Source organism: Manacus candei, unplaced genomic scaffold, assembly GCF_025592945.1.
Source record: "Manacus candei isolate 608988 ecotype Guabito, Panama unplaced genomic scaffold, ASM2559294v1 h1tg000094l, whole genome shotgun sequence".
Taxonomy (NCBI): Eukaryota; Metazoa; Chordata; class Aves; order Passeriformes; family Pipridae; genus Manacus; species Manacus candei.
The window spans coordinates 2,031,124-2,050,574 of record NW_026138142.1 but is presented as its reverse complement, the minus strand read 5'-3'; the positions used below and the strand labels follow the sequence as shown (position 1 = coordinate 2,050,574).

At 41.0% G+C, this 19,451-nt stretch overlaps 1 protein-coding gene across 11 annotated transcripts in view; it reads left to right on the top strand.

Annotated features, from left to right (window-relative positions):
- Positions 1 to 19,451, top strand: part of LOC127461039 (sodium channel protein type 5 subunit alpha-like) — a 214,094-nt gene that overhangs the window by 119,114 nt on the left and 75,529 nt on the right. For all 11 annotated transcript variants that reach the window (XM_051768281.1, XM_051768280.1, XM_051768275.1 and 8 more), the window contains 2 exons: positions 643 to 816; positions 2,235 to 2,591. In XM_051768281.1, coding sequence (XP_051624241.1) covers positions 643 to 816; positions 2,235 to 2,591 — 531 coding nt within the window. The remainder of the gene's footprint in view (positions 1 to 642; positions 817 to 2,234; positions 2,592 to 19,451) is intronic.

Below are 19,451 nucleotides of genomic sequence, written 5' to 3'. Positions count from 1 at the left end.
AGAAAAATGTTCCAATTAGGAGTTCCACCATATGACATTTGAACTGGGTCATAAATAACCAATGTGTTCCCAAGATGCAGTGAAAAGAAAATTGCCATGATTATTTAAAAAAAAAACAAACAACAAAACAAACCAGGACTCAAATTAGAGTTTCTAATCGCCTTCGCTGCCAGGAATAACCTCAGAATAACTGGAGGCGTGAGTTGCCCTTCTATTGATAATAATAACAAAATAAAAAGGGATAATACAGGAGATACACTGCAACCCAAATAACCCTTAACACTCGCACTGAATTCACTCAGCTTTCTCCACTGATATGAATAGATTTAACCTTTATAAAAGGTACCTTTACACTTTCTTTTTTTTACCACTGGGATTTTTCAGATGATGGAAGGAGGTAGAAATGTATATTCCAATCCAGAGCTTGAAGTCAGATGTCATTGTAACTTTACAGCAGCGTATTGTTGTGAAAAGAGAAGACAAAATTGTAATAGTGATAAAGAATCAGCCATGAAAAAGAAAGTATTTGTTTGTAAAAAATGTTTTTGACTTTCTACTGTGTTCACCTGCAGCAGTGGAAACTCTGCAAGCAAGGAGTTATGTTTAAAAGGTTACTTTGAATTCATATTTTTCTTTCTGCAGGTCTTCACTGGGATTTTCACAGCAGAAATGGTCTTCAAAGTAATTGCCCTTGACCCCTACTACTATTTTCAGCAAGGCTGGAATATTTTTGACAGCATAATTGTCATTCTAAGCCTGATGGAACTGGGTTTGTCCAGCATGGGAAACCTGTCTGTTTTACGCTCCTTTCGACTGGTAATGGTCTTATTCTGTTCTTACCCATATTATTACATATAAACTCTGACATGAATGCAACTTGTTTTCTTAAAAACGCATCTGCCGATAATTGCTGCAAACTGGTGAACAGTACGTGACACTAATTATAGGCTGAGGGATAAATGGAATTGTTCCAGATTTACATTAGGGTAAATGAGAACATAATTTGATTCCTTCTAGCTGTGCCAGGTACTTGTAGCACACTTAAAATATTTGAATTCCAATTTGTAATAAAAATCTGCCGTTTTATACCCATACACCTGCTAGCATAGTCAGCAGATAATTGATAGCCCAAGAAATGCAAGAGCCAGTAACTTGTTGTTTTAGAAATTGTTATTCCTAAATTATGTTATAAACATGCTACTGTTCTTTTAGATGTTGTCAAAAGAAAGTGTCTTTGAATTATTCACAGAGTGATTTATTTTTTTTTTCTAGAACTGATCAGCATAACATAACACCTGTCTTTCACGGGAACTCCTTAGCTGTCAGGTCTTTTGTTAGGCACAGGATAGTGGTGTTCTATTAATGAGAGACTGGTGACATTTTGGAAGAGAAAAGTACTTTCCTTGCCAGCCTGACATTTGTGTTGCACTTCGTGTACCAGGATGTCCATGCTAATCATTCTGGCCATGATATGGCTTCACAATTTTAAAGACCAGGAAAACAAGCCCTTATGGTTACATTTAGCAGAAGAATTAATTTTTTTTTCCAAAATTCTTTGCTCTGCTCAAAAATACAAATTTTCCATCTCTGTCCTAAGTGTCTCCTTTCAGTTTTTGAGCAAGCCCTCTTCAATAAGGCTGATATTCAACCTTCACTTGAAAACAAAGCACAAGGGCTAGGCACCATTTACATCCTTAAAATAGGTCTTAAGTGGGACGTGGGTTGAGCACAGACTGCGTGAGCCTTGGCACAGAGGTGATTTTTACCCTGGGAGCTAACAACTAGTAGCATCTGGCTGAGGCTTGCTCTGAAACACAGAGGAATTCCTTCTCTCTCTGTGGGATCAAACCCTAAACTCCTTCCTCCAGATGCCTGCCAGGCTGTTTAATTTGAGGAGGAAAAGGAGGAAAAGCAACATGAAAGAAAATATTAAGATGTGTATTTTGTTCTTCCATCCCACCTCCACCGTGGTAGTTGAGGAATGCGCCTCTAAGAACTTGTCTGTCCAACCAGGCAGAGCATAGCTCTGGAACACTTAATGCTCATCCTAGAAGCCCAGCTGATATTTTATTAATAGATGTAATGGGGTTAACAGGAAGTGTGGCTAAAATCACCCTGTACCGCACACACTGTGGCATTTAACATCTTTCACGTTTTGCCCACTTTAATAATTCATTGGCTGAAATGCCTGTTGCTTCTGTGAACTGACACTGTTGTTTGTGTTCTGTTCACAGCTGCGGGTCTTCAAGTTGGCAAAGTCCTGGCCGACCTTAAACACGCTCATTAAAATCATTGGTAACTCAGTGGGTGCCCTCGGTAACCTCACGCTCGTGCTGGCAATCATCGTCTTTATTTTCGCCGTGGTAGGGATGCAGCTTTTTGGGAAAAGCTACTTGGACAACGTGAAGAAGATAAGCAAGACTGGCAATTTGCCACGGTGGCACATGAACGATTTCTTCCACTCTTTCCTCATCATCTTCCGGATTTTGTGTGGAGAGTGGATCGAGACCATGTGGGACTGTATGGAAGTAGCCGGGCAGCCACTGTGCCTTCTTGTCTTCTTGTTGGTCATGGTGATAGGAAACCTGGTGGTGAGTTCTCAAGATGTTGGGGTTTTTTCTTCCTTTCCTGACGGGTGTGTGAAAATGTACCATTTTTTAACCCAGAAATGGCAAATCTCACGTCGCTCCATGACTTTAATTTGATGAACCAAGTTGTCACCCAGAGAAACTTGTTCCTATCCCAAATACAAAATTGCTAACATTGCATTAGTCATAGGGAATGAGGGCTTGCTGCTTTTTTTAGAACATATAGTTTTTTACCAGAAGTAAGTCGCTTGGGCTGGTTATAATGATTTTATTTCTTGGGCCATTCATGGGGATGAAAAGATTCAAGATCTCTTTTCTATACAGGTGTGAATATCACCTCAACTGTCACTGTTTTGTGACATATTTTATTTCCCTTCATTTTTAGTCCAGAACACGTGAACCTTACAGACAGCACAGTGTCTTTGACTGGAGTTTCAAATGTCTTTAGCCTGCATGTTCTAGGAAGCTACAGGTTGTGTTTACTGTAATGTCACTGGCTTGCCTGCTTTTTTTAATAGACTACCCCATAAGCATGGCTTACATAAGCTCTGAACCTATTAAGACTGAATTATATTTCCCTGTTGACATCTTAAGGAGCGCTTTGCTGGCTTTCAGTCATTGTGGAAATGTTTCTGCTGTTCAGCTTACAGAGCATCTTTGACATTGTGGCTCTAATGGCCTTACTGTTTATGTAGCGAGTTGTTTAACAGTAGATGCTGCTATAAAAAACATGGGGTTTTGCTGCTGATTGCTTTTAGTGGTTATTTTGCTTTTAAGTACGCAATGTTTTGGTTCTCAGCTGCTGGGATAAAAAAGTTCTTGAACGAGCTTATAGAAAAACAGAGTGTGCTCTTTTGTTTACATTAATTTATATTTTAGAAGTTATTTTTGTGCTGAAAATGTTGATTGCAAGGGCAAATTATATTTTTAAGGCGCTTTTTATTATAAAAATCGGAAGTTAAGCTGTGATTACTCAGAAAGTGGCAGATTACTTATGGGGTTTTTCCATAACTTACTGTTTTTATAATTTTTTCTTGGAATTAAATTTGATTAGAGGAGTTGGGGAAAAATGCTACTTTATTTAGAAAAAAATTATTTATTATATCTTCTGGGAGAGTTTAGCCAGAAATCCAGAAAGTTAATCTCCCCCTGCCATTAAGCAATGCATTCTGTGTATGATAATGAAAGCTGGAAATAATATGTGTTAAAATCCGGGGAAAATGTTAACATTTGAAATATTCATGGATTATTAAAAGATGTGAATTAGCAACATCTGATACCCTTAGATATTAACACTCATCAGTGTACATAAGTACTGTTAAATATGAAATCTGGTTCAGCAGAGACTGCAATATCATTATCTACATATACTTAACCTTCAGTGCTTGAAAAAGGCTGTCCCAGATGTAAAACCAGATATTGAAAAACTCTGTTAGCATGGATAAGCTGAAGTTATTAGTCAGGTGAAAGCAAAATGCTAGCTTTATTGTTTTCAACCCACAGTTCTGTAAGGATGTGGCAAAGACTGGTAAATAGAAATGATTCTTGTGTGTGGGTCACTCAAAAAAGAAAAAAGAGAATGATTCATAGGTGATAAAAAGAACAGATTCTGAATCATGAGACTCATCCAGTGTTAACTGCGTTACATGGAGGTTTCATGATGTTGATTAGCGGTAGAGAGGAGGTCATCTGACTCCTCTGGCATCAGCAAAATTCTTGCTTTCTTCAGTGAGGGTGGGTTGAACCTACTATTTCATTTATTTTCTGAACATCATCAGACCCAAAAATTCTGGTGTCTAAAAAGCACCATGAGCCCTTTCAAATAAGAATACTGGAGTGCTAAAACTTTTACCTGTAAAACCATTGCGGTCTGTGCCAGCAAAGTTTCTCTTTTAACTTGCTGAGGTCCTTGTTCCTCCTCTGAGTTTCAAGAGCCAATTCTGATAAAAAATATTGTCCTGAGGCTGTATCTCATCTGGACCCTGAATGCTTCCATGGTCTCTGAAGGCATAGAGGAAATCCTACAGCATTTTCCCTGATGTAGCAGATCTGCACATTCATCTAGACTAAATACTTTTCTCTATCACATCTGCCAGTACGTATGGTGGTGTCTGTACTCACTTTCCCAACAAGAAGGCCAAGTATTATGAAGCAGACCTGCTCTTGAACTCCTGTAAGGGCTGCAAACTGGTGATGAAAGTGTTACAAACCACTTTCAGATTCTGTGGCAGTTCAGTGATTCTGTTTGCAGGTCTTATCCAGCCTCACTAACATAAATTCAAAGGAATGGTGGAAGAAAATCTGGGAAAGTTAGTAACCACCCTGGGCAACATCATGTTATAGAGCAGCACAGCTGCTGAAAGGAATTTTAGTAAATCTTTAGTCTTTGGTTTGTATTCATATATCCTAAAAATGTCTTGGACAATTTGTGTGCAGTGCCACACGAAACTATATTTACTGCTGGTCAACTGATATATGAGTCATCTTCAAGGAACTAAACTTTACAACATAGTTGGAAAACTATGTGCTGTGGAACTTCTTTCATACAGTAAAACTGTGCTACTGTTGTCAGATGGCAGTTTAGAGTCATTGAAGCCGTTTTAGAAGGTAAAGCCAAACCAGACAGATAATAAAAGTTTCTCCCTCATTTGTAAGAAAGATCTTCTGAAATAGCTGACTGAATAATTATGCTTACTGTTAAGTTTTATAAAGGCCTTAACATATCATGTGTATTTATGTTATTGAGGTTAATAAGGAAAATCACTGAGACAGGAATTATTAAGAAGATGTAGGAGAATTTGGGTCACAAGGCAGTTCCTGGTGGCCCCTGCTCGGGCAGGTCAGCCAGTGTCAGAGTCGATATGACATCAACCACTTCTCAGGGGAGAGTTGTGTGTAATGGGTGCAAACAACGTGCATGAATAAAACTGACACCTCAGTCACAGACAGAACAACCTCCAACCTCGCTCTGCGTGTGTGACATGCACTGGCCAAGCCACCCTTTTATTCTTCTGCCGGCCACACAGATGAAAATGTTTTCTACCAGCTTCTCCTGAAATGCCACCAAGTGAAGGACAGCTTGATGTGGCACAGAAATGTACCCACTGCCTTTGCTCATGCTCTGATCGAGCTGTGTCTGACAGAGAGCACCCAAAAAGCATCAGTCAGTGTTAACCCCAGCTAAGAGCTGCAGTGCATTAACTCACCCTCAGGGCTGAGTTCTGGACTGCCGTTGTCTCACCTCTATCTGATTCACATACACCCCAGTACTTCCATGGCACATCCACCACTGCTCCCCAGTTCACCACAGCTGGTAAATCACTGCTGAATTTCCATGGTGGATTTTGTCTTACTGGAGTCACAACCTTGCCAAGATGTAGAGTCTGTAACCAGGAAAGTGACATTTTCAGAATTTACCTGAAAAGTAAAATATAAGGCTGGAATTGCTCCTTTAGCATCAGTCCTAGGCTTTCTTTTCCCCCCCTACTGTCAATTCAGGAAAATATTAAAGCCTTTTTCTGAGAATACAATAGAAAGGTAGAAAGCATCACCAATTTCTAGGATATGAGGCTATCCTGTAGGCAGGATTGCATAACCATTATTGAATTAATGCATGATGCATGGAAATATGAAATATAAAGTGTAAGGTCATGCACTCAGCCCTATTTAAGAATTTATGTTATCATCAAGTAGCTTACCAGCAGAAATTGTATATGTATTAGTCACCATGGACATCTACATCTGCAATAATTGCATGGAGATGCCTTTGTAGTTAGATCTGGTTAATGGAGTGTATGAAGTCATAAAATATCTTACCACCCAAAAAATCTAAATGCATTGGATTAAATAGCCCCTAAAACTACCTTTTACCCTCCCTGAAGTCTTAGGAGGAAAACTCAGGTGTAGAAATCCCCACGTGCATATCACTGGCTGACTGAGCCACTGTGATGTACCAATACAGTGCACCCACTGAAAAAGTAAATGACGTTCTAATTCATATTAGGAATGCTAATCACAGAGGAAAAAAGAGAATCTGAATGCTATTTCACAGTGATCTGCAATGCTGCATATGCTATACATCCCACTGATGAATGATCCTCAAGAAAGATGAGGGTCTACCGGGAAAAGAACAGCATGGGAATATGAAGTTGAGGAGGGCACTGCAGAGCTAGGCATGGAAGAACAGTTTAAGTGACAGGATGCTGCTCATCCCAAACAAAGGAATGTAAATCACTGTGAATACCATTACTGGGACTGGAAAGGAGACTTCTCATTATCAGTCTGGTGAGGTTGTTTGGGAGAACTTTCCAGCCCCAAGCCAGCAGTGTGTGAAGTGGATTAGATGTTGAAAAAAACAACACATGTCAGCAGGGGACTCGCCTTGGTGACCCAAGAGGACCTTCCAATCCTGTGTTTCCCTATGGTAATTTCAGTGCCTGGCATGAGCGTGAGCTGCTCAGCATGGTTTGGATGAGATTTGAAGTGACCTGCTTTGGTTAAACTCAGTGAAAACTTTTCTCTGAAAAAGTCAGATGCAGCTGAAACCCATCTTTTTACTCTGCTTCCACATCTCAGGAAGCCTTAATGGATGTTTTTTCTGTTATAATTTGGCCCGTGACTGAGACATGCAGAAATATGAAAATGTCACATTCTTGGAATGAAGGGGTTTGTCCCTCCCCACATACCTTTCCATCAAGTCCATGTAGGACAGTTCCTTGAAGAGAGGAGGAGCTGGGTCCCATGTGCCTCCCTAATACCTTTTTTTTTCTTTGTTTGCTAGTGTTCCCTTTAGTTCAATGTGTGTGGTCAAGAAAACAGAACAAAAACCAAAGCAAAACAAACAAAAAAAACATATAAAAGAGGTAGCTGTGATGTACAGCATATAAATATGTAAGACAGGGCTGCTGTTTGCATTGCATAGTCTTCAGCATGGGGACTTTGCTTCTGTATAAAACCATTTCATAGAGTTAGTTACAGACTGTTACTAAATGAACATCATGATCTCTAATTGAGGAACACAAGAGAGAGTGTATGTGGCCACCTGTGAAGGAGAACTGGTAGCCCACTGTGTGAGAATCCATCAACTGGACAACCATATGGGAGATTCACAGGCAAGGGATTATCCCCGCTGAAAATTGTGGTCAGTGCAGAGTATGGAGAAGTTTAATATTAGGGAGCAAGATGATCTTTTGCATTTATCCTCAGTGCCAGAAAATGTTCTTGAGCACATTTAATTTATTAGTGTAGCACTAGCCATAAATTCCTGTCTTGCCCAATGTTGATACATCTCCATCACTGCAAATTTCTCAGCAGACCATACTGGGCTTGAAAGAGGTTTATGGTAATGTGTCAGATTTTCTTTTTGTTTAAGTGAAATGGGTATAGAGAACTATCACTGTCCCATGTGGTAAAATCACAAGTAATAGCAAAATAGCTTCTAACAGGCCTAGGTGAAAGTGGATTACAATATTACATTTCAAGAGCTCAGACAACCAAAGCGTATTAGGATGGTCAAAGGTGATCTTCAGATGGAGGCTTGTGTTTCTGCCTGACATGATAGGGCTGTCACTGAGGGAAGATACATCAAAACTCCAACGCTTTTAAAAGACATGAAGCATCAAACTAGGGAGTTTCAAGGCCATAAAACTTTTTAGAGGGTGATGGAGAGTTGTTTTACCCCAAACGGAATGAGGCCTCATTCATTTAGATTGCCTGTGTCAATAAACAAATGAAAATGGAACTCCAATGATGAATGATAGCACTTTTACAGCTATCTCCTTATTTTATCTTCAAATTATGTACAAATCTAAAATACCAAAGCCCCATTTTTGTGGTTTTTCCTGTCTGTCCCCAGGGAAATGCTTAACTCAAAAGCTGCAGCGAGACTTGCTGCCCTGAATCAAGTAATTATTTTGCATTTAATGACAAACATGCTCTTATTCACGGGGGCCACTGTAGACATCCACTTTCTGAATAAAGGTTAATCCCCTTTGAGGGAAATGTAGTATTTGTATTGCATCTGATAATTAATATAAATGAAGTGGAATTCTAAAATATTGTGTACCTTCTAATTGCAAATACTAGGTTAGATCTGCTTGCTGGAAAAGAAAGCAGGTTTGGTAAGAAGGTATTACAACTCAAATTACAGCATTTTAGGGCTTAGCTTTTTAATTGTCAAACCACAGTAGAGGTCTTCATCCTCCAGCTTTATATGTTGCACTTCTACCACCAGGCAGGTCCTCTCCTTGGGGTCCACCAGTTCCACTTCCTGCACAATGGAAGGAATAGGGGATAAGATGCAACTACATAAAAGGTGTGGAAGAACAGCTTTTTGCAAGGAAATGGGGAGCTATAGGAGATTTGCAGAGATGTTCAGGTTGTCCCAAGTCTTGCTGGAGCACTTCCTTCCCTCCTCTCTCTCTACACCCCAGTGTTCACGTCCTGGGTGCCCTTGTTCACCTTATCTGCTCTTTCAGCAGTTCCCAACATTCTGGAAATATGCATTTGTGTTTTGGTTACATCAGCTGAGAAGGCCTGTAGATAAACAGGCAGGAATAGGCATGTCAGTAACAGTCATCGTCAGGGCGGACAGAATCCGCAAAGCGGCGAGCGGAGGGCGTGTGGGGCACCACGGAGGAGCAGGACTCATCAGAAAGCTGCAGGAGCCATAATGAGAGCTGGGAAATACTGGAGATGGGGGCTGGAGAGTTAGAGGGTCCAGAAGAAGCCAGGGAGCCCAAGGGTTCATTAGTGAGGAGTGGAAGTGTCGTTTGAGCCTGTCTCGTCAACTTGGACACTTACATAAGGGAGGCGAATTTTCCTTCTCAGGTCACGTGTGACTTTGCAGAAGAGCAGCCCAGAATACATGAATAAGCACAACAGGGGACACAAACAAAGTAGTGTCAAAACAACTGTCAGCATGTTACTGTCCCTTTTGCTTCTACTCATGTGCACTTAGGGCTGGGAGCGGGAACACTTGGTGTGAAATGGGAGAATTCGAAACTCAGAGGGAAGCAACTAAACCCCAAAACATTTCCCAGCTTCCCCCTTCATATTTCTCATGCCAGCTACCTGCATAGTCCATGAGTCCCAAAGCAGCTTTAGCTATTTGTATTTCCCATTATCCATCCTTTCTTGAGAAGTGCCTGGGAAGCAGAGCACTCAGGTAGTCGATGCTTTTTTGCAAACATCTGTCTGTATCTACTTAAGTATTAAACATCCTCAGGGGGAGTGAAAGGTCCGCCAGAAACAGATGGCATCATGTGATGCTTCAAAAAGATAAATCCTGACACCAACCGTCAATCAGTCCAGTTGCCTCTGATGACTCCCAGCAGAGATGGAAAGCCTTCATCCTCACATGGGTGCTTGAAATGCAAACCTTTTGCCTCAGACTCCAGGCTTTAAAAATTGCATGATTTGTCAGCAGGCACATAAATAACTAGAATTCATTTTACTGAGTAGATATTTCCCACCATCACGTGTAACACCAGATGCTGATGCTAAAAAGTCTGGGGAAATTAACCTCACTGTAATTATGATGGACCATCAAAGGCTGCTGGTTTTCCAAAATGCCATTGTATGGTAGATTAAGTAGAGTCTGTTCAAAGCTGAGAGGTTTAGGGCTGCTTTGCCCAAGAGATGTGAGGGAAATGCACCTGAGAATAGACAGGAGGACAAACTACCTTCAAAATCTACTCCTAAAAAGTGATCTGCTTCCTTCTGTCAATTCAGATTTATGAGTGTCTGTATCCTGCTACAGGCTCAGCTGTTTCTTCTGAAGAGTTGAATCTTGGCACTTGGTGACTAATCTGAGCTTGCGTCTTGTATTAGGGGACAAGTGTGTTCAGTTGCTGTTTTCAAGGTGTTGTATGGTGTCCTTGTCAAATATATACTAAAATCTGCCAATTTTTTCCCTGCAACATTCATTCACAGAAAGACAGATTTTTAAAATACAAATAGCCCAAATCCCCAAAACAGTTGGCATACAGAAGAGAAGTAAGCTTTTGCTTCTGATGCAGCTCAAAGGAGGATGAAAACAAAAGGTGAACTAAGGCTTTTTTTTTTTTTCATCTGTGACATAAGGAATTCCCAAAAACAATAATCCAAAGCAGATTCATTGGTGGGCTGTGCCAGATTTTGGCATTTGGTGCAGATTTTAATCAGTAGAATTATAAATATTGCTTCTTGATCTATAAATGAGTCACTGGGATATATCAGAAAGAAATAAAATCTGGTAATAATGCTAGTGCTCTTCTGTAGGTATATATACAAGGGAATACAAAACTATCTCCCATTAACCTTCATAGATGTGAGATGACTTGGAAATATGGAAGAAGAATGCTAGTATATTAGTTCAGTCAACCTGGCGCTTGGAAACCACCCTCATGCCCTTTGTTCTAATTGTGTTTCCAAATCAGAGATTTTTCTCTAAAAATATTGTTTAAGCATTGACTCCATTATATGAACTGCTGACAAGATGAAAAATTTTTAATATGATCCACCATATATATATATATGTATGTATATTCACATTTATATTTTATTTGTGAAGATACTAGTGAATTCTTTTTGAGATTTGGTTGTAATCCAGGAATTGAACAGGAGCTGAATTTTTATTTTGAAAACTGCAGCCCTGTTGATATAGTAGGCATAAGCAGGGTAAAATGCTGCCCACTTTTTGTTCTACATTTGTCCTTGGTTCACAGTGTAAGCAGGGTTTTGTCAGTGGTTAAGCTTGCTAATAGGTGGGTAGTTATTAAAAATCTAGAAGACACTGAGTCAAATTTAATTGGACAAGAGTGTGCAAAGGTAGGTACAACTAAATGTGTCTCTTTTTATTAATGTCACAGTACGTGTTGTCTGGATGTCATTGAAAGGGTAATGACAACAGAATTATTCCTAGCATGTGTTGAGGAAAAGTCAAGGTTTTTAAGGTTAAAATGGACCAGGTGGTACAAATTTAATACATTGTTCACTACTCTTCAACATCTTATACTTTAAAATAAAAGTTAAAAATATTATTCTTCCCCACCAAAACTAAGCAGTGAGTAGAGCATTCTAACAGTTACCTCTAGAAACATCTTGTTGAAAAGAATATGTGAAACAAACAGCTAGTCATGACATCCTTAGCCTTCTGAGCAAGAGCTACTGGAATTTATCTTTCCCATGAACAATACATATTTATAACTGCATTTCTCCACCTAGCACATGTGTGGCAACATGGTCTGTGGGTTCCCAAGGAAATATGCTGAAGAATGCATTTGGAAACTAAATGTAGTACACAGGATTAGATACCAATTTCCTGCCTTTGGGGATCTTATTGAACAGTAAGAAATTCCTGCAGTCAAGGGGATCCTTTGGTCTCCTACTACTCTTCCTTATTTCTTTCTGTTCCTGAAAGTCCACTTGTCTGGGTCTTACTCTGTTAGACTTCTCTAAATTCAATAAACTCGCTGACCCACATTTGCTGAGGAAAATTTCCAGCAGATACAGATCTACTCCATCAATTTTGTATTACTGCAAACAGTGCAAAGGAAAGGAGAATCAGACCTGTTGGTTTTTTGTCCCTCTTAACATTTTTATTTCTTTGCTGCTACATAAGTCCCTTTTGTTCTATTTCCCTGACTGTAGATTCATGTGTTAACTTTTCTTCTTCCTGTATTGTTTGGGTCATCCTTAGCCAGAATCTTGTTTAAATTAATTCTTCTTGAACGTGATCCAGATCTCCCCTTCCTTTTATTTTCTTCTACCTAAAATGTATTTTCTTTCTTTTTGGTCAGTTCTGGCCTTGATTGTCATAGAATGTTTTGGGTTGGAAGGGACCTTAAAGATCATCTGGTTTCAACCACCCTGCCATGGACAGGGACACCTTCCACTAGACCAGGTTGCACAAAGCCCTGTCCAATCTGGCCTTGAACACTCCCAGGGATGGGACAGTAACAACTTCTCTGAGAAACCCTCTCCAGTGCCTCACCACCCTCACACTGAAGAATTTCTTTCTTCTATCTTATCTGAATATCTTCTCTTCCAGTTTAAAGCCCTCCTCCCTTGTCCTGTCGCTCCATATCCTTGCAAAAGTCCCTCTCCATCTCTCTTCTAGCCCTTTTAGGTACTGCAAGCTGCTATAAACTCTCCCCAGAGACTTCTTTCTCCAAGATGAATTACCCTAACTCTCTTAACCTGAATTCATAGGAAAGGTGGTTATAGTTATTCTCTCTTTCACATTGCCCCATATCTCTGCTGTAGTCTTCCTAGTGTCACACTTTTAGCAAATCTCCTCTTTACACATTGCTTTGGATTTCTGAGTTTCAGGTCATCTTCTGCAAGGTCCAGCTCCTCCTGTATCTTGACTTCACCCTTCCCAATGCACAAAAAAATTCCAAGACTCTGTCCTGAAACTCTTGTAATTATTTCTTGTAATTATTTCTTGTAATTATTTCTTGTAATTACTCTGTTTGAAACTCTTGTAATTATTTCAGTGCAAAAGTAGTTTTATTTTTTGACCAAGACAATTTTTGCCATCTGTAGGTCATAGTAGTATTTTCTCACAAAAAGTGTACATGCTAACTGATCTTAGGACTTGGTTTTAAGTATACTTGATATTTTCCATGCTGAATTTTCATGGAGATGAAAAGAGGAATTACATATGTTTTTTGGGATGGGCAATTTTTGTCAGCTCTACTAGCAGTTAATTCCCCTGCCCCTCTGTTTGCAGCCTCCTCCCCATCATGAACTCTCTTCTCTTCCTGGCCTCCCTCATGTAGACTAATTCATTGCAACAGCACAACTAAGAGCACTCTCATGCTTCTTGTGCTACAAACTCCTTTGTGTGGAGGTTTCTTCCTGGAAGGCTTCCATGTCCCTTCTCCCCTCCTGTAATTTTCTTGTCTCCCACATTTAGGTGTGATGCCATCCCATTTCTGGGAGGTTTGGCAAGTGCAAAATGCCTGCTGTTTGAAAACACAGGCAGGTGGCTGCCTCTATAAACTGGCTTAAGGCATGAAAACAAACATCGTGAGTGCTCCTCCTCTGGCACATTCCCTGGCCACCCCATTCCAGTTGGTGCCTGGGCTTTCAGGGAACAGTCTTGGCTGGGCACAGTGGCCAGGGAGCAATCCTGCCTGGGGGAAGAGCAGTCAGCTGCTTACCCTCAGGGATGGGGAACAAGCCTTGGCTTGCCTTTGCTTACTACTGTAAATGCAATTTTTAGATCATAAAATGGACTAGCTGCCTGGGTCTCAGTGCTTCCCTACTCCCTAGCAGACTGGCAGTGAGCATAAACTCATAAAAATGCTCTTATGGACAACTTACACCATCAACTTTCTCCTTTGCTTTCTCAATTTTATGTTCATCTTTCACTAAATATGGTTGTGGGTAACCCCAGTTGCTGGGATTTCAGCCAGGTGCAGAGAATACAATTAATAAAAACCCCTAATTTTCAAATTTCCACATCAGCAAAGCACTTTTGTATTTCCTGATGTAAGAAGGAAGTCAAAGATGAGGTCATCACACCTGGAAAGAAGAGCTTTCTTTGATCATGTGTTTGAGCACAGCCTTGGTTTCAAGGATGCTGGTAACCAGTCCTCCATGAAGTGCTTTTCTCATGTTTCTAGTAATGCTTCTCTGAAAAACACAGCTTTATCCTGTAGGAAGAAAGGACACCCACCTCCTTCCCTTCCTTCCCAGGGATATCTCCCTGGAGGCTTTAGGAAGCACTAAGAAGTTTGCAGAATTAAACACAACTAAGCCGGGATCAGGCGATGGCAGAGGAGAAGGGTCACTCTTTAGGATGGCAGTGAGAGGTGTGTGTCAGCCCCACCCACCTTGCAGAGCTTGGCTCTCATTTTGGATACATAACTGGCACCACTCCTGCTGAACCCTCCTGCCCCATTTCTTTAATGAAATATGGAGGGTTGTCCCACTTTTGAGTTGTGGGTCTTCTCCAACAGGGGTATGTGAAAGCCTCAAGCCCAGCCATGTGCTGTGAAGGCAGGAGATTTCATACTATGCAAAATGACTAGTAGAAATCTATTTTGTAGCTTTTCTGAAAGCTAAACCTCCTTGGCTGGCAGGCAGCTCTGTCACTTTGTTCTGCCCTCCGAGGAATTTGCACTTGCAAAATGCATAAAATCAGAACCCTCTTACACCTTCACTAAAGTTATCCTTTTCACATTCCACTTAATAGGAAAGTGTAATTTTGTGATGGAACTCAAATTATAATATTAAACCTGGGAAATGGATCAGAAAGTAACATTTTTAAAGGAAATCGTGTTCTCCCTGAAAAAAAAAAAAAGGCGAAGCTTATGTTAATTATTTCTTGGCTCTCTGATTTAATTTTTGAGTCTCTGGGCCTACCCTTTTGTTGATTTTGTTTTGGTGTAATATATTGCCAGGAAAACCATTGCTTACTATGGCCATTATCATTGGTTTTCTTTCACCATTATTCTGTTTCCATATGGGTTTTCATCCTTTTGGTTCTCTGTGGCTTAGCTTTCCCCAGAGATTTTCTTCCATGTGTGAATGGAAATCACCTCTTTCCCTTGATCTCCAGCCCTGATTGCCCAAAGGACATAATGGCCTCTGGATGACAGAGTGCAGAACCAGCACAATCCTTGGTCACAGCTGGGTGTCCTCAGTGGGTAAATTCAGGTAAAAACCACAAAGCTTTAACTTCCAAAATCAGAGGGTTTTTTTCTTGTGTTTAGTCACTGTATAATAATTGGTAGAGCAGCTGATGAGGTCTTGTTTGCATACAGCTAGTGAAAATATTCCAGGGATAATAGAGGAGTTTCTCACCTGTCATCAGTCCTTACAGGGAGCAGCAGTAGCAAAGACCCTCAAGTGTGTTGAGTCAGTCCAAACCTGTGCAGTCTGTCTTGCTCTCTAATCGTCCTGACATCCTCACTGCCACAACAGCTAAACGTTGTGTTGACTTAGCATAAAGGTAATTGTCTCTTAACTTGGAATCAATAAACTTTCTGTAGTTTCCCTAATGCTTTTGGGGTGTGTTGAGCCTTTAACACCCCAAATACAACTGGTTTTGCTGGGAGAAGTGTTCAACTGGACTTGTCTGATAGCATGTTTCTTTTCTGTCTAGACAGTGGCTTGAGAAGTCCATAGCAGCTCTGAGGGAGCTCTTGCTATGCTGGTGAATTAGTGTTGTTTTGCTATCTAATGAAAAACCTGCAGGAACATGTTTGTTTTTATGCTGTGGCTCTAGTAGGGGAAAGAATTTATCTGCCTCCACTCACCATCTCACCCTCCTCTCATAAAGCACTTGGAGACTAAGAATTTCATATCAGAAAACACTGGGTTTCCAAAGACTCATCTGTTGATATTTCTAAGGGACATATTTTGAATACCACTGAAAGTCAGCAGCTACAAGAGAAATCTAAATTCAGTTCATTAGTTCTTAACCAGCACTTGGAGTGGTACAGCTTGTCTGCACATTTCTATTCACATAAGTGGGTAACAAAAGAAAAATACTCAGCAGCATGAGGCAACCACCAGGTTGTGGTAAGAAGTGTCATGCATTGCTTCAGATCTGTGTTTCAAGGACTGTGTTTTAAGTGGCAAGGACATAGGCCCCTTGCTCTTCCAGCTTTTGGGGTGCTGCAGAAGCTGAGGGTGAGGAGAGGCAGAGACTGAAGATTGGTCCCTGTGAGACAGGAGCTGGGGATACACCAGCCTCCTCTCTCACTTCAACCTGCCTTCCTGAGAGGCATTTACATCATGTGGTCCATTGTGTCAGGCTGATAGCAATGTTGAGGTGTTCTCTTTGCCTACCTCCCTCTCCCAACAGGAGGTACCCGAGCCAAATCCAATGTACTCCAGCGCTAGTGCAGCTTTAACATCTCCACTGAAAGAGTGGAGGGGTGAATGGTAGCTTAAAATGACCAAAAAAATTTCTTCTGTGACACAAAAGGTGATGTGAAGTATAATTAAGGGGCTTAATCAACCCTGCCATTACTCAAGGAGTTTTCTCCTGTATAAAGTGGTGAGAACAACACTGAGGAATCTGCCCCAAAAAATTATGGATACCCCTTTAACCTCTGAGATGAGATATTGGGTGACAATTTCCCCCACCCATGCACATCCCATCAACAACTGCCATCCAGCATCACTTCTCTACCCTGAACAGCTTAAATACAAACAGCTGCACAAGAGACCACCAGTTATGGGGGGAAACATAGTGTCAATACCTGAAGTGGAGAATGGTCAGAAAAACTCCCAGCCTTATGGTAAATACCACAAAAGCCCTAATGGGATGGGGAAGACATTCATCTCACCCAGTTCCTAGAGTCTACCTGAAGATAGCTACAGCTGTATCAGCCACCCTACCTATTGTTCACATTCAACAGAGAGAAAAGGCACTTTTATTCCTTAATTTCATCTCATGTGTGCAGCCATCAGCTTTAGGATGGGACACATTGGGCTCAGGCTCCTCTGCCCATATGGATTGGACCCAGCCTGCCTATAGAGAGAACCCTGGATGCCTTCAACTCCCCTGAAGACAGTGTGAGTGCCAGCCATGCCCAAGGATGAGCATTCCAAGCATGTTCTGTTCTGTGCACTGTTCAGCACAGGCAGGGAAATGCATGTAATAGCTGGGGCCGGGGGTAAAACCAGGCCTTGTTCTCTTTGTTCTGAGGGTAAATAGAAATCATTCACATGAAATCACTTAAGTTATAACCACTTTTGTATTTGCATATGAAAAAATTATTCCTACCATATTACTTGCATTTTTTTCTTTCCTGGGGATAAGATCCACTTTCATTACCATCATAAAGTAGTTCAGAGATTTTGCATAGGAAATAGACTGTATTTGGTGCACAGTTTCTATTAAATTTCATTTTCTTATATTTAAGCGGACAAACCAGTTATTTCACTAAAGAGGTTTATACAGAGTTGATAAGAAAAAATTCCTGTTGCAACAAACTGATACTATAGCACCCCACAAACCTCTCATCTGCAACTGCTGGCCTGCTTGTAGGCTCACAGTCCACTGGGGAAGTTGTGTGGCTGCAAGGGAGGAAATCCGTATTCCCATTTCCCTGTGTTTTCCTAGCTGATCTCAGGCAAAAAAAAAACATGAAGGAGATCGATGCTGCTCCATCCTGTGTTCTCCCCCACCTGCCCCAGGCCACAAGGACCTTGTGCCAGTCTTTTGGTATCATGATCATTTTGACAGCAAGAAAGTAAGATATCAGAAGAATGGGATTATGAGATTGACTGCAGGATAAAGAAAAACTGGGCTAGAAGGATATAAGCTTCTTATCCAACACAAATATCTGAAATAATAGAAGAGGGAATATAAAAAATAACTGATCATGTAAATTGCTTTTTGCAGGAGTACTCCCTCTTAGTAAACTTTGCCCTGGGATGAGTGTGTTCAAAGGATTGGAAAATACACTTCCAAGGAAACAAATAATCCTCCAGTAGCAGAGAGACTGACTACATGACCTATTACTGCAGATCTCAGATCTAACACTTACTTGATGCAATGAAAGCCCCTTTTCCGAGCAGTTTTTCTTTTCAGCTTCATGGATTTTGTGACAGTGAACAAAATATAACAACTGGTACCTATTGTATTAGGCTTGCTAGAAGTCATCAAAGTCTCCAAAGAGAAAACTGCATCTTTCCCATCTGTGCTAGCCAAAGAACGGTGCAGATTTCCATTGCCATCCAAAAACAAACAGGAAGGAAGAAAATCAGATTTTTCCACTGGTCAGAGAGTGCCTGAAGAGATTCTTACTGATCTGTGTCCACCAGGCACTGCCAGGGAAGTGCATTTGCATACGTTGAGGTCTGTAGGTCCTGTTTTATTCACAAAAAAAGTATTAGATAAGTAGTTTATGATCCTGGCAGGTAGCTCATGTACTCCACTGTCTGGGCTTTCCTGTGCCACTGAGTGACAGCAGTGACAATGAGCTGCCACAGGGTTACAATTTGGTTTAACAACTTGCTTTTTTGCATGATGGATTTCACTGGTTGGGCGTGTCTTCTGCTCTGGACCCTGTTGTTACAGAAAAACCTGTTTGGCTGTCTCCTAGGAGATCCTTCCTCCGCAGGGAAGCACCCTCAAGTGATGTAAGGTCCCTTGTAGCTGCCCTCAGCTGTCCTTCCTATGCTCTGTCTCCTGCAGAGGGAATGGTACTGGTGTTGTTTGAAGGGTCCTGTGGGTTTACAAGCAAACAAGTGCACTTGAAAGCAGCTCCTGAACTACTCTACTCTGTGAGCCTCCCCCTGCGAGGATGATCCCATCTTTGATTCCAGCCTTTGATTTGTCCTATGTTGTGTGGGCAGATGAGAAAGTCTGCCCTTAATTGCTGCTCAGCGTGAAAGATCATTTAGAATTCATGCGCAGACAAGATCAGGAGTTTGAAAATCAAACTCACTTGTTTTGTGGACAGTCTGTGATCAAGGCAGATCCCACTACAGGAGAAGCTGTGTGTGTGAGCTCACACAAGATCTGCCAGCAAAAAAGACCAGTACTTGATGTCCTCACTTTGGAGATGGCTTAGCCCTGCCGCTCAACCTGTGCAGATGCAACATCATTCTTACTACTACCTAAATGAAATACAGAATTATTTTCAGTCTGCTAAGAAATGGCTTTAGACTTCCCAGTGGATTTTCAGCCTATATTCTGTGCAGCACTGAGCACGGTGTCAAATCCCCTCCTGGGTGACACAGTGAGAGTGCAGGGTAGGGAATTCAGTGCTGAATCAATTCACAGGAGGGCAGGAGGGCTTTAGGGCTGCACACTCTCTGACTGAATGACAGATGGAAGGTTAAATACACAAAGATTTATGTCCCTTCATTTTTGCTGAATCAAGGTAAATAAAAAAATGGAAGGGAAATGAG